This window comes from Lipophrys pholis, assembly GCF_963383615.2.
Source record: "Lipophrys pholis genome assembly, chromosome: 22".
In the NCBI taxonomy this organism is placed as follows: domain Eukaryota; kingdom Metazoa; phylum Chordata; class Actinopteri; order Blenniiformes; family Blenniidae; genus Lipophrys; species Lipophrys pholis.
The window spans coordinates 8,133,988-8,148,839 of record NC_137644.1 but is presented as its reverse complement, the minus strand read 5'-3'; the positions used below and the strand labels follow the sequence as shown (position 1 = coordinate 8,148,839).

At 41.3% G+C, this 14,852-nt stretch overlaps 2 protein-coding genes across 3 annotated transcripts; one reads left to right on the top strand and one right to left on the bottom strand.

Moving 5' to 3' along the window:
* Positions 1–1,201: 1,201 nt before the first annotated feature.
* orc5 (origin recognition complex, subunit 5) lies at positions 1,202–8,040 on the top strand. Of its 2 annotated transcripts, none has more exons than XM_080492033.1 (15): positions 1,202–1,227; positions 1,439–1,597; positions 2,135–2,227; positions 2,548–2,733; positions 2,992–3,066; positions 4,086–4,197; positions 4,410–4,540; positions 4,641–4,689; positions 5,548–5,638; positions 5,720–5,775; positions 5,944–6,056; positions 6,153–6,203; positions 6,304–6,414; positions 6,991–7,103; positions 7,251–8,040. In XM_080492033.1, exons 2-15 carry the CDS (start codon positions 1,484–1,486, stop codon positions 7,294–7,296), a joined length of 1,341 nt encoding a protein of 446 aa, XP_080348159.1. In that variant the 5' UTR covers positions 1,202–1,227; positions 1,439–1,483; the 3' UTR covers positions 7,297–8,040. The 2 variants fall into 2 exon arrangements, with proteins under 2 accessions (XP_080348159.1, XP_080348160.1); XM_080492034.1 differs by having other exon boundaries at positions 1,204–1,238; positions 7,251–7,963.
* On the bottom strand, positions 7,947–11,992 carry guca1aa (guanylate cyclase activator 1Aa). The gene is made up of 4 exons (XM_080492035.1): positions 11,638–11,992; positions 9,769–9,918; positions 9,397–9,490; positions 7,947–8,907 (listed from the first exon to the last, which is right to left on the bottom strand). Exons 1-4 carry the CDS (start codon positions 11,833–11,835, stop codon positions 8,780–8,782), a joined length of 570 nt encoding a protein of 189 aa, XP_080348161.1. The 5' UTR covers positions 11,836–11,992; the 3' UTR covers positions 7,947–8,779.
* Between the last annotated feature and the right edge of the window lie 2,860 nt (positions 11,993–14,852).

The window sequence follows — 14,852 nt, the reverse complement described above, 5'->3', positions numbered from 1 at the left end:
GGGTGCCAGATGCTTTTCAGTATATGTACTTCATTCACTCATTGGGGCAGGTGGAGGGTGATCAAAACATATAGTATGGGGGCAAACTGAATTAATAATGTTCAAGTGGTACAAGTTTGTTTGTTTGTTTGTTTGTTTGTCTTAATGAATAGATGTGTTTCATTCTTCAATGTGTTTCACAGCAGCAGCACCAGGGACCACCGGATAATTGCCACTGTAGTTCAAATGAAGCTTCAAGTGAAAACGGGTCGTTTTTGCATTTTTGTTTCAGAAAAGTTTTGTGTTTACACTGCATCATTTTTGAAAATGATGTCCATTTACACGGAAACAGTGTAGTTTCACTGTTGGGCCACTAGTGGGTGCTGTTATTTGTTTTTACACATGGACATTCATATAGACAACCAAATTGGATTATTATTAGTCATGACACTCTGGAGGCTAATATTGTTATTAGTTAAATCTTTCTGAGAGCACCCCATTCTAGCTACGCAAATAGAGACAGCGGCTGACCATTCCCATCTTATTATCCTTGATATTGATCAATATCAACTAATTTTGGAGGGGGAACCTTCTAGCTCAGTGGGGCTGTGAAACACTTTGAAAACCATTGGTCCACACTGTATATGTCTATCAATAAACGTGAATTAGCGGTTATTTATTTCCAGTGTAATCTTCATGAATATCACCTTCATTCACAGAATTCTATTCTAAAATTATGTGATGCTTGTATGATAATAGTTGCAATATTCTGTTCAAAAACAGCTTCCTCATAAACGATATGTATTTGCATTATGCTTTGTATTTATTGTGTCAAACAATCTGACATTTAAATTTAGCAAGATTCACCCAATGCTTGGTCTGTACATGTACGGTGTGAAACATACATGTACAAACCATGCATTTAATATTAAAGAAAGTTGCTTCACAACAATCACTTTAAATAGATATGAGTGTACTTCATCAAAACACTGATTCCGATTCTTCTATATTTCAGTTTATGACAGAGAATTGCAGCTCAGCAATCATAATGTTTAATATTTGTATTGTTATATATGAAGCTGTAACTGGTATATGTTTATAATTTTTTTAAAAAGCCAATAAATCAGTTTAATGTCAGTTTAACAATTCTTTAAATTTGAACTACATTACCCAGAATTGAAGAGTCGCTTCTGATTGGCTGCAGTAAAATGACGACAGTGACGTAATCTAAAGGCGCGCGAAAATCCAGTGAGTCCCAAGTGTGTTTTCCTTGTGTTTTTCCAACTTTCCACTGCTCTTTACCTGCATTTCAAGTGTGTTAGATATTTATTGACACGTATGAGTGTCTTTACATCGCATTGTCGTGTTTACAGGCAATAACTTACACCGTTAGCCGTCGTTCGAGTGTGTTATTCTAGCTGAACACACTCCTTACATTGAAAGTTGCTGTTTGTGTTAGTATTTCTAGGTTGTTTTTTTGGGAGCCGGAAAGTTGAAGAGCGACATGTCGGCGCTGCTTCAGGTGTCAGGATACGATGAGGAGAAGCTGCGGAGGGTCGCGGAGCGGCTGCCCTGCAGGGACGTCCAGGCGGGGATGCTGCTGTCGCTGCTGGGAGAGGTACGACAGAAACCACCGCCTGGTTTTCATCCAGAGCAGATCCTAATTACTGACTCTGAAATCACCATATAATTGCATGGTACTGGTGTCAGAATTAGAATAAATCTTAATAATTATTTAAATGTGAGGTTGTAGAGGTTAGTTACACATGCTCCAGCCTCCTCCCACACTTCTGAGTCACTATTTAAATGTTATGTTAATTGACTGCGTGTGATCGCGTCTCTCTCTGCAATGGATTGCTGGTCTGACCTTAATGCACTCTGCCTTTAACCAGCTACACCTCTCTATGTGCAATAGATACATAATTTCGTTTAATAAAAGCAGTTGGGGCAATTTTTAATCGAATGTAAGGCCCTAAATTAAATTACATTCCCAAAAAAGTTGGTAAGAATTACAAAAGTATACATTGCATGACTGATTACTGACCCCCTAGTTTATTTACCATAATAAAGGCTGATTAAAGTTTGCAATGTGGTGAGATTGTGCTTGCATATTTAATATTGATGACGATTAAGAGACTAGATTTTGTCCCCGCAGCCGCAGCAGTACAGCTACCCTTCCATCTTCATCTACGGACACCGAGCTTCAGGGAAAAGTTATGTGATGGACGTCTTACTGGAGGAGCTGGAGGTGAGAGTGACATTAGATGTTCAGAGTCTTTAAAACTGAAAGGGGCTTTTGTTTGTTTGCAAGCCTCAAGTATTTACCAAAGGTAACACGTGCAGATGGCGAGCCCGCGTTCCTGTCGGTACCCTCATACGCTGGGCTTAATATGTGTCACTGGATGCTTCACATGGCGCAGGAGCTTAATGCTTATGTTTGGACAGACTGCATTGTGCTCAGTAGATTGGACAAAGGCTGAAAAGAACAAAAAAATCCTTGTTCTCGATAAATTTCATGTCTGTATTGGAAAAACCCAACATCGTATCACTCCTCATCATCCTCTCCAGCTGCCTCACGTCGCAGTCAGCTGTGTTGAATGTGTGTCGATGGCGCCGCTGTTTGAACGAGTGCTGCTGTCCTTCTTCGGCTCCGACGCCGCCTCGCTGCTCCCCCGGGCCCCTTCCATGTCCGACTTCGTGCGGCTCTACAAGCAGCAGCGCCTGCAGTCGCCAGCCCGGCAGACCCGATACATCGTGAGTGCCAGATTTAGATTTGCACACGTCAGAGAAAGAACATAGTAAGACACTTTTTAGAATCGAGCCGGCCTGGAAATGCTTGTGATTGTTTCGTCTGCCAGTGTTTTCGGCTTCAGTGACAGAAAAAGGTTGTGTGTTCCTCTGAATAATAGTGATTGTAAATAGATGCTATTCGAGGTTCCACATTCACAGCTTCTTCTTCGCTGCGGATGGATTTCATCAAATGATGGCAAAATGCACACGTACCTTTTTCAGGTGATGGAGAAAGCGGAGCTCCTGAGAGACGCTGATGCTAATCTCCTCCCGGCACTCCTTCGTCTTCAAGAACTGGTGAGAAAGTTTGACCTTGTCCTTTTTTTTTTTTTTTAATCAAGTCAGCCATGTTGATGTTGTTGTTTTTGGGGCGACGATGAAGAGAAATTGTTTAATTTTTGATGAATGTGAGTGACCTGACACATTTTGAGTGGTAGATTGTGGGCGTGTCGTGTGTTTGATTTGACCGGAAAGTTCCAACGACTTCCTTTCTTTGGTGAGCGAGACCCGTGAAAGCCAATAAATAACCATTGAACAATTACCCCCACGGTAAAACAACCAGAACAAATCACAGCAGCAGGTCATCAGATGTGTGTTGAAGTTAAGTCGTTTCGCTCACCTCTGAGTTTAACTTACAGCTGTTTTCACATCTGCTCATGTGGACCGAAATGTGAATTAATACTTTAGACTTAGTTCTTCCCGCTTTTACGCCAAGTTTTGCTGTTGTAGTGAAGTTTTTTTCCATGACGACATGGAATGTGCCATGCTCTGTGGTGACGTGGGGAGCATCATGGTTCTGTAACAAAGCAACTTGTACTTCACCATATTTGTTCCTTAAGTTGCTGCTATTTGAAGCTTTGAATGTTTGAAGCTCCATGATGTGACACACAGAGTAGATTGCTGTAATGCACGCCGCTGCGGCTGAGACCTCTTCATGTCAATGACGTGTGTGTTTTTATGCACATCAAGGTGGGTGTTCACACACTGTCAAACTGTTGTCGGTCCTAAAACTCACCTGTGCCAGTCTGGAAACAGCAGCTATAAAAAAAACAACAACAAAGAACCGGGGACTTCATTTGCCTCATCTCTGGATGAACAAACTTGTTGTGAGTTCAAACAAAGACGGCCTCACCGTTTCGAGCTTTCCCTGCATCCTGTCTGTCCCCCCAGGTGCTCACTACTGGAATCAAAGACAACCATTAGTCCTGTCCATATGAACCCACTGAGAGGACGTGGTTGTTGTGACGAGTGCATCCTCTCTCTGTGCAGCGGCGTAAACAAAAACCTACTACAACGTGAAACACTTGTGTGTCCAGGTCGAGGACAACATCACCGTCATCCTGCTCAGTGAAATCGTGTGGGACGTATTCAGACCAAACAACGGCTGCTTCGAGCCACTGCTGCTCCACTTCCCCGACTACAGTAAAGGTATTATCAGCCCGAGATCGCGCTGCATAACCGTGACGCACGCTGCCACATGCCGCGTGAGATGTGCGAGCTGTCCCTGTGACTCTGTTCTAACACTTCGTCGGGAAATATAGCATTACAAGTCACCACTGTATGAATTCAGCACTGAGCACGAGTGACTCAATGAGATTCTCCTCACAATTTAGTTGAGTTTTTTCTTTCTCTGTTTGCAGGTGAGCTGCAGCAGATTTTATCCCAGGACAAACATCCTTCGTACTCGGCTGAGCTTTACTCGTCCTTCATCAACATCCTGCTGGGGGTCTTTTTCTCCGTCTGTCGAGACCTCCGAGAGCTGCGTCACCTGGTCAGACAGGAACACACACACTTACCAATCCACACAAGACATCTTTGATTTTTCCTCATCGTTGCATCGTCCACGTCTCTCTTTGTTTCTTATCAACAAGGCCGCCCTCAACTTTTCCACGTTCTGTGAGCCGCTGACAGAAGGAAGAGGTAATCAGTTATTATACTCCCTTTTCTTGATTTATTTTTTATTTTTCTATTTAGAGTTGCGCTGCCTGCACACTTTGAGGCAAACGGTTCAAAACACCTATAACAAGTATTGCGTTATCTTATGAAATGCATTGATTGTACCATAAAGCATGCTCATCCAGCAGTTAACAGATACATCTGGAAGTGAAAGGTCCGAGGACATAACTTCCGTTTTCATAATAATCAAAGCATTTCTGACTCAAACTAACAAAATGAAATAATGAATTTGATTGGTGAGGAGCCATGTCCATGCAGAGCTCCTGGTTAAATGTTCACGCCCGCCTCCGCAGTCACCATTTTAAATTGGGTAGCGTTAATAAGTTGTATGAGAGAGAACCGAAATGAGAGGCTCTGCCCATCGCGAGCTGCTTAAACTGAACCCGATGGTTACATGGATGGATGATAATCAGATTAATGATTGATCCAATTAAAAGTGTGTCATGTAAACACTTTTGTCTGATTAGGGTGCTGCTTGAAATTATGATGGTGATTTAGAGTCCATACTGGATTGCTTCCCGCTGTTGGAGCTTTGTGTGCAGGTCATGGACGGTCTGCCTCACAAGAAAGAGGCTTGTTATTTTGGACAATCAGTGACGATGTGTACCTGTTTCATTTTATTATGTTTTAAAAAAGGGAACATAGCGTCTCTATTGGCAGTAATTACATGTGTTTAAAATGACCTATACCCTCAGGTCACCTGTGAAATCAAGGATTCAGTGGAGTTTGGGGGAAAATTGCCGGCGTTCACTCGTCTTTGTTCAAGTTGCTTGTTCAACTCTGATTCACAATTTATGTTTCTGTGTGTTCGCTTGTTTTCAGTGAAGGAAACAGACACGCACAAGCTGTGGAGAAACATTGAGCCTCACTTGAAAAAAGCCATGCAGACGGTTTACATCCGGGAGGTTTCCAGGTGGGGACTCTCTTTACTGAACGTCCACAGGAGACTGTGGCCACCTGGTTTTTCGTCTCACGGTCCTCTGTGTGTCCTCAGTCTTCAGTGGGAGCAGATGCAGCAGACGGAGGGGGAGAGGAGCGGCGCTCTGAGAGGTATCGACTCTCTGAGTCACGAGCGGCGGAGCAGATGTGAAACTGTGAAGGCGCTCGCACGCTGCACCGCCGCCGTGCAGTCGTCCTCAAACTGACATTTCTTTCCCGCGCAGCACACAGATGATCGCGGAGACGCTGATCTGCTTTATTCTTTCCCTCTTTTCAAAGGTTTATCAGCGCACACTCACGTCGAACTGCCGTATTACTCAAAGTTCCTGTTGATAGCTGCTTATCTGGCCTCCTACAACCCTGCACGAACAGATAAACGCTTCTTTCTTAAGGTTTTGACATATTTATCCCCACGTTTTTCTACTATTAGTGGCTTGTGATTATAAAAAAGCCTCAAATAGTCCTAATCTGCTGTTTCTGCCCAACAGCACCATGGAAAAATCCGAAAAACAGCCAAGTTCTTGAAGAAAAACGAGAAGGTTTTCTTTATTCTAACATTTTGTTCTGGCTTTGTTTGAAAAGTTTTAGTTTTAGAGTAACTTATTTAACAGGTTTGTACAATCTGTTTCCCTGTTTTAGACGAGTAACCACCTCCTGGGGCCGAAGCCCTTCCCGCTCGACCGTCTGCTCGCCATTTTTTACAGCGTGGTGGACAGCAGGGTCGCCCCGACTGCCAGCATCTTCTCTCAGGTCAGCGACACAGTTTAGTGTTTGTCTTGGTATCGTTTATTTAACTGATTGTGAGTCGTGCACGTGTATTTCTCTTCAACCCTAAACTCTTTATGTTATCAAGAAAGACCAGAAAATAGCAATGTGTTGTGCAGTGAGACATGAGAAAGTCTAAGCAGGATTGTGCTCCGAGTTGAAGTGGTCCGGTGTTCCCCCTCGTCTCGTCCTGCTGTGTAATCTTCCTCCTAAAGTTAGCCGAAGCCTCGGGGTGCCTCAGTATATACAAGTTAATTTCACACCATTTAAAAATAAATAAATAAATAAAAATCCAGATAAGCAAATGAAGGCGAGCGTTCCAGTCGGAGGATGTTAAAGGATATTCTCCACAGTTTAAGGAGCTCCATTTTCTGTGACTCGAGCCTGATAAACACAGTTTCTACCCATACGGGGTCTATTTACGGCCCTGAGCATGAAATGGTTTTAGAAAATTAGGCTCGACCCATATCTGTGAAACTGGCTCTCGTCATCTCGTGGCTCTGCATCAAAGTGGAAGAAGTGGAGCGGAGGCTGATGTTGGTGTGTCTCTCCTCGGGTCAGATCTCGTCTCTGGTGACCTTACAGCTGCTGGCTCAGGTCAGCCACGACGACCAGCTCGACGCCCCCAAATACAAATGCTCCGTCTCTCTGGACTTCATCTGCGCCATATCCAGGTGAGCGTTCAGAGCCGTTTCTCTCCTGCTGTGTTCACACTGACTGTAAACACACTGACTGTAAACACACTGACTGTAAACACACTGACTGTAAACACACTGACTGTAAACACATTGACTGTAAACACGCCGCCGTCTCTCTTCCAGGACGGTCAACTTTGAAATCCTCAAGTATCTCTACGACTTCGTGTGACCCTGAAGAGACGAAACACCGACCAGAAGACCAAAAAAAAAAAAGAGCTACAAAGAACAGTGTCGTTGGGAAGGAGTCTAATTATGTTGCTGCCCCCTTGTGGTGGATTGATAAACTTATCTATGATCTCTATATTTGTACAGATTAAATGAAACTCCTATCTATTTTGATTCGGCTTTGTAAAAATATAAGATTGAATAGTCACGATGGATATAGAAACATCTTAATCTCTGAGAGTATTTATGAATTTCCTCAGTTTAAATGATGCTGGAGCCGAGAGACGCCTGCAGGTTGTTATCCTGACGTGGAGCGATGCTGGCACCGTGCAGGTGAATCATCGTCACCTTGCTCAGGGGCAGGATTTTTCTCCTCTGTTGTGTTTTTATGTTCTGTCTGAGCGGACGACTGTCAGTTGATGTCCTCCTGCGGTTGTTTGATTGCAGTTTGAAGGGACGTAAAATAAAACGTTAATTTACAGAAAAGCTAACTATTTACTTTTAGACGTAAGTCTTGGAACACTTTTAGTTGTCTGAAATCTACAAAACTCTTTCCAGGATGTGATTTGTCATGAAGGCAGAGCAGTTTTCAGTTTTGTGGACTGAAATGTGAATGAATCAATGAGCAGAAATTAAAACACCACAGCTCTTGATGAATGTAGTTGAACCAGACTTTTCAAACTCTTGTTTATTTTAACTTTAAAGTGACAATAGTTGATACGGTTTTACTTTAAAATACTGGAAGGTGACTTGTGGTTTTTTTTTTTTTTTTTTTAACACACCTTGAAGCTTCCAGTAGCTTTCCAAACAACACAATAAGACAGCAGAGTGTCCTTAGTGTTTTTATTGTTCATTTTTAGTGTAGAAATGAGCAAAAGCTGAACCAAACACATCCTGCAGTCAGAAGGCACCAGATGAGCAAAGCCAAGAAACACGAAGAGATATGCGATTGTGCTGAATGGGAAGCTAATAATTCCTCCAAAGAAACACACACACGCACACACGCACACACACACACACACACACACACACACACACACACACACACTATAATCTCAAAGAATTAAGAAATGACATATAAAAGTTAAACGTGGGAGATCTTGACCTGCTCCTCTTACAGCCGCTGACGGGAGAGCGGAAAAACACAGATTTAAGTAATTTAATGCAGGGGGGAAAAAAAAGATTTAAAAGCGTGGAATTGCCACTCCTGGATCCCTGGAGGTATCTGTGGGGGTAAGTGGACCGTCTGAGGGATCAACCCTCATGCTGAGGTGGCCTTGGTCATTAGACAAGGACAATGCGCCGCCCGTGGAGCCCGGCCGGCTCGTCCTCTTTAAAGTGCACAGATTGAACCTGCGTCTCCGTCGGCGACGCTTCATGACAAAGTGGATTCAGTCTTAATGGAAGTCTCCAGTCTATGAACGACCCTGTTACCAGAGGCGATGTGCTGAATGATGATGAGGAGGAGGAGGAGGATAGGGAGGCGCCTACACGCTGCGCCTCCTGCTGTGGATCATGGCCACGATGTGGCTCAGGTCCACACTCTTCATCATCACCTCCATGAAGTCTTCGTCACTCCGGGCGCCAGCCACAAACTCATCCAGGGAAAGCTCACCTGTTGACAGACACCAGGGTTTAACGTCACGCTCCATCTATTCAGATCTGATAAAATATTTATTGATTTTCAGTTTAAATGACTTTAAAATGTTATTAAGTTAAAAGAAAGACTCAAAATAGCTTTTAAGAGCGCCTATTAGTGAAACACTCAATTAAGTGACCCTAAAGGGCTGAGCTGCTGTTTAAAAGAGTATTTGATATTCTCGTGATGTTTTCTGATTCAAATATTTACTGAATTAAATGAAAACTATCAGCAGAGTGTGAGAAAACAACTTTCAATATAATCTTGAAGTCTTTCGTACGTCGTGCTGCAGCACTGGAGCGAAAATACACAGCTAGCCTCGCCTCATCTGCCTTGTAATTCCCCGTTGGACCACAAGAGGCTGTAGTGAGTTACTAGTTAGTCTAAGCTGGTCTGGATGACACTACAGAGGTTTAAGCCTCTCTCTCTCTCATTGTCTCCATTTCACATTTCCCTTCCACACACCGTCTCCGTTTATATCGATCCTGTCAAACACGCTGTTGGTGAAATCCTCCGCTGTGGTCTCGTGGTTTTCATTCCCGTTGATGGCTCGGATGGCCTAGAAGAGGAGGAAGAGGAGGAGGAGGGATTAGGGAAAGTTCACAAAACATCTGTAAATGACAAACATGAGGAATGATTAGATACTCTGATGAAGAGATGCTTGTGAAGTCAATATTTTTTAAAGGACATCACTTTTTCCACATTTAGAAATACAGCTGTTTTTTTGTGTGTCGCCAGTCAGTTTCTGGGAGTTTTCCCACTTTCCCACTTCCTTTTTTTTCCCAGTCTCGGAGTGAAAGGCCTGCCGGAGGTGCTGGTTTCAGAGCGGCGCTTCACCTTGATGATGTTGAGGAGCTCGTGGCGGTCGATGCAGCCGTTTCCGTCCACGTCGTACAGTTTGAAGTACCAGCGCAGCTTGTGCTCCATCTTTCCCCGCATGACCAGGCTCAGCGCGGCCACGTACTCCATGAAGTCGATGTAGCCGTCCTGCCGGGGGGGCGGGGGGGGCAAACAAGAGCATCAGACATCTTTCCATCATTGTCCTCGACGTCACGTGTCTCTCAGAGAGGAAACAAAGTGTGCCGGAGGGAGGATTATCTCCACTATCGCATGATAATCTCGGCGTTCAAAGCGTTGACAGAGATCATCCCCGCCTCTGTGATGATCTAAATTTGGACGCACCTGCGGCCGTGACCTCATCACTTCTGCACTTCACCTTGTGAATCAGTTTAACAATCTTTTTACTGATTTGAACATCGACTAGATTTGCCTGCAGCCCGTTCAAGGACTCAAACCTGGAAAAAGATTCATCTGGAAATCTTTTTCCAGCAGATAGAATAATATGAAATTAATTGTTAAGCAAGTAAATAAGAGGAAATAAAGTAAATCAATCAATAAGGGAACTGGGAAAACAAGAATTTAAAAATAACACGAGTTTTATACAGAACAAATTCATGTCAGTGTGGCAATAAAATCTTCCTGATCATCGTAACCGACAGAATAACTTAAAACCAGTTTGATATCAGAGTCAAATACTCAGACTATTACTTCTAAATACCTGCTTTCTAACAGTATAAGAAGGACATTAGGTTTAAAACATCAGAAAATGCAAATGCAATTTAACTGTGATCAACTTTGTTCACCAATGACAGTTCAGTTTATTCTCATTAACTCTCCATCAAGCCATCTTAAGTCTGATTAACTTATTTTTACTCATATTTAAACTATTTTATCCTTTTTATTCTGTGTTGTTATACGTTTTTCATCCATGAAAGCAAAATACATAAGAATAAAACAGACCGAGAGGGAAATTCTCTGTGACTTTGCTTCACACACAATGAATACAAGTTAAATGTCAATAAAACAATGACAATTAAATAAGAAATGTTAAATATTAATAAGTAGAGCTAAATGGTGGCTACTATGAAAAAAGAGAGGGAAGTTGACAGAAAAAACAAACACTATTTTCAGAAAAAGCGTTTCATTGATTTAAAGTAAAAAATTTATTCCAGGAATGTTTTTGACCAACATGGAGTTAAAATAAGATTATTTTGATTTAAGTTGTAAATCAAAATATCTGCATTTTAAGCACAAAAAATAATACATCATAAGGACTGTCTTCAATCATGTATACCTTTTTCCTTTTTAGTCTATTTTGTTGTATTGTATTGAGTTTTTCTTTTTACAACTGTTTTTACTGAGCCTATTTTCAGTGTTTCTTTTTTGTTTTTTTAAGATACTAAACTGTTTTTTTTAAATATATACCTCAATTATCATCTTCTTGTGCATCAATTGATATTTCACTGATTTTTTTTATTTTTTTATTTTTTAAATCAAACTAAAGCAGAGACGCAAATCACTTGTTAAATAATCACAAGATGCAACTTTCATTCCTTAAAAAAAGTTTACCACTGGAAAAATATATATTATCATTAGAATAAAACTGTTGTTTCTTCAAATAAAAGTTTAAATATGAACATTTATTTGCAGAATTGAAAAGTAATTCTAAAGTGCTTTATTTAAAAATTAAACTTCGTAAAACACAAAAAAGGCCATTATTCATCAACCTGGATTTGAACGTGCAGAATTTTTGATTTAACAAACTGTAAGAAAGTCTCATTGCTTCCCCGTTAGGTTTAAAACCCGCCGTTTATAAACCCAAACCTCCTTGAAAACGCCCCTCGGTGAGTTTCCGCTCAGTCTCACCTTGTTCATGTCGAACGTTCGAAACATCTGCTCGATGTAGGCGTTGGCCTCGGGGTCCAGGCCCCTCAGGCCGAAGAACTGCTTGAACTCGTGCAGGGTGAGCTGACCCGACGGACACTCCGTCATGAACTTCTTGTACCAGAGGTGCATCTCCACGGCCTGCAGGTCGTCCACGGTGCTGCCCGTCGAGTTTCCCATCTCGCTCCCGGCGAAGGCTCGCAGCCTGGGGAGTCTACGGTGAAGCAGGAGGCTCGTCCCTCTCAACGGTCACTCAGCGGTGGGGCTCTGAAGGTGCGAGGAGAAGCCCGACGGGGCCTTTTGTAGCTCTGTCTGGGGTCAAGGCGACCCCCCCCCCCCCCTCCCCCTCCTCCTCCTCCTCCTCCTCAAGGCTGTTCTCTTGGGTCTAATCGCCATCTGTAATCCAGACACGCATGCAGATGATCATCTTAATCTGCCCATTGGAAAGGGCACGCTGGCTGTTCTGTGTGTACCTTCAGATGTGCTGACTGACAGGACGGCATTCATCCCTCACATGGAGATGCACGGTGCCTGGCAGAAGGCATGCACGCAGCTTTAAATGTTGCGTGAGAACATCAGCACGTTATGAAACCTAAGTCTGCTGGAGAACATCAGCACGCTATGAAACCTTAGTCTGTTGGAGAACATCAGCACGTTATGAAACCAGAGTCGGCTGGAGAACATCAGCACGTTATGAAACCTAAGTCTACTGGAGAACATCAGCACTCTATGAAACCTAAGTCTACTGGAGAACATCAGCACTCTATGAAACCTAAGTCTACTGGAGAACATCAGCACTCTATGAAACCTAAGTCTACTGGAGAACATCAGCACTCTATGAAACCTAAGTCTACTGGAGAACATCAGCGCGATATGAAACCAGAGTCAGCTGGAGAACATCAGCACGATATGAAACTAAAGTCTGCTGGAGAACCAAATCATAATTTGCAATATTTAAAAAAAAAAAAAAGCCTTACAGCAGGACCGTGGTACTCTGTCTGCTGCTGCAGAAATCAAATCTTTAATTTGTCCAATTTATGGAATTTTCTCAAGAAACAGCCGATGAATGATGATCAGTCATTATGATCAGTTCAATAATATGGGGGGAAAAAAGCACTTATTTAGCTTTAAAAAGGTTGAAATATCCTTAAATCACACTGTTGTATTGAAAGGTTGAATTTCCAGTATTTTATTTATACTTTTTGAAATGAGCTGCCATTATTATTCTTTCTTTTCTGGTTCATTTTATTGACATAAACCATCAATTTTTTCACTGTAACTGAAACCAAAATAAACCATTCATTCATTCAGTAGTCTCAGATAACACGTATGTCTTTGTATGTATTGAGTTTGTTCTTGTATCTTGTGCATTCTGTTCTGTGTTTACATCAAGAAAGCTACTTAAAATAAATTAAGAAAAGGTCCCTCTCCAGATTTGAATGCATGGCGGATTTCAGTCATTTAGACCAATCAAAGACAGATTAATCCAGCTCTGTGCAGCTTGACTCGCATGTAATCCCCCAATTAAACAGGATTAATCCAGCAGATTTAGCAGAAGAGACTTTTATTCAGATACCACAGACTGAAAATGAGAAGGCATTACAGATTGATTAAGAGGAATTATTTTAGAAACACTGCAGAAAGCCGTTAGATCTCAAAGCAAATAGCAGAAAATAATACACGTTAGTTGGTCTAATGTGACATTTTAGTGCATTTTGTTAAAAAAAGAGAAAAAAAAGGCAAATAATAAGCATTCAATATACTGCCCATGTTAGTGTTCATACTTCATTCTATGAGTAAAATATTCACATCACTACAAAAGTATAGGTAAAAAAAAATTAGATTTTAAGTGTTCGTTTCCTCTGCAGTACATTCAATTCATTCAGTACATGCAAAAAACTTGTTGGAAAATAACAGAAATTAACAGTTTCAAGCTCTTCTTCCATAACTACTGGTGGATTTAAGCTTTCTCTCAACAGCTGAGACCATAAAAGTCAGATTGATTCAGTTATTTTGGTGTTTAATTCCTCGATTAAACAAGAATCAGAGAAAATACTTGGATATCACAGACTGATTTAAGGTTTGACACGTCAGAAAGCCGTTTCAGCTCAAAGCAAATACCAGAACAAAAAAATAAAACATCAGTGGTTTCATATGAAGCTGCATCATTAAAAAAAAAAAGACATAAAATACAAACGTTCACCATGTTAGAGTTCATTCTTCATTCAAGATAAGTGCTAGCCAGTAAACATAACACATCATTACATAAGTAGGTGCAAGTTAAAGACATGAGGAGATAAATCAAGTATTAGTGAGTACATTCAGCACAGGGAGCAAAGCTGAACTGCGTTCAAGGGATTTGAAGTCTTTTGCCAGTTGTTCGTGAAAACTTCAAGAAAAAGTGGTGGATTTCAGTATTTTATGACATTTCAGAATATCTAAAAAATAGGATCAGTTTGGTTATTCGCAGCTTTAATTCAGTTTAATCCCCCAATTAAATGGGATCAATCAAAGTAATTTAATAAACGAGAAAATATTTGAATACCACAGATTAAAACCAAGAAGACATGACAGATTAAATTCATTCAAAAACACCGCAGAAAGCTGTTAGTTCGCAAAGAAAATAATACATTATATTCATGTTGCAGTGGTCGTATATAAAATCCAGATATTTATCATGTTAATGTTCGAACTTCATTCAATCAGTGCTCGCAAAGTTTTACTAGAAAAGTAAACATGGGTTAAAAAATAAGACATTTTCAAAGCAAGATTTGGTCACAAAACTATGAAAACATGTGGAATTTCAGTGTTTGGGGACTTTTTGTCACCTGAAAATAAACCGTATTAATCAAGAGAAACGTCTGGAAGCCACAGACTGAAATGACTTTACTGACGTGTTAAGTGTTGAAACTTTTTTTTTTTTGGCACTGGTTTTAAAATAAGACTACATGACTGTGTATTTGTTTCAATCCGCTCATATAACTTGAAATGCATAAAGGAACAGCAGGAAACTGAGCTGCACTCACCAAAAATAACAGAAAATACAGTTTATTAACCAGGGGTGTCAAACACACTTTAGTTCAGCGGCTTCGTGCAGCACAATATCATCTGGAGTGAGCTGGATCAGTAAAATAGTTCCATAATAACCTTTAAATTGAGGTTTTTCTTTGTTGTGGTGCAGAGCATACGTGACAAAA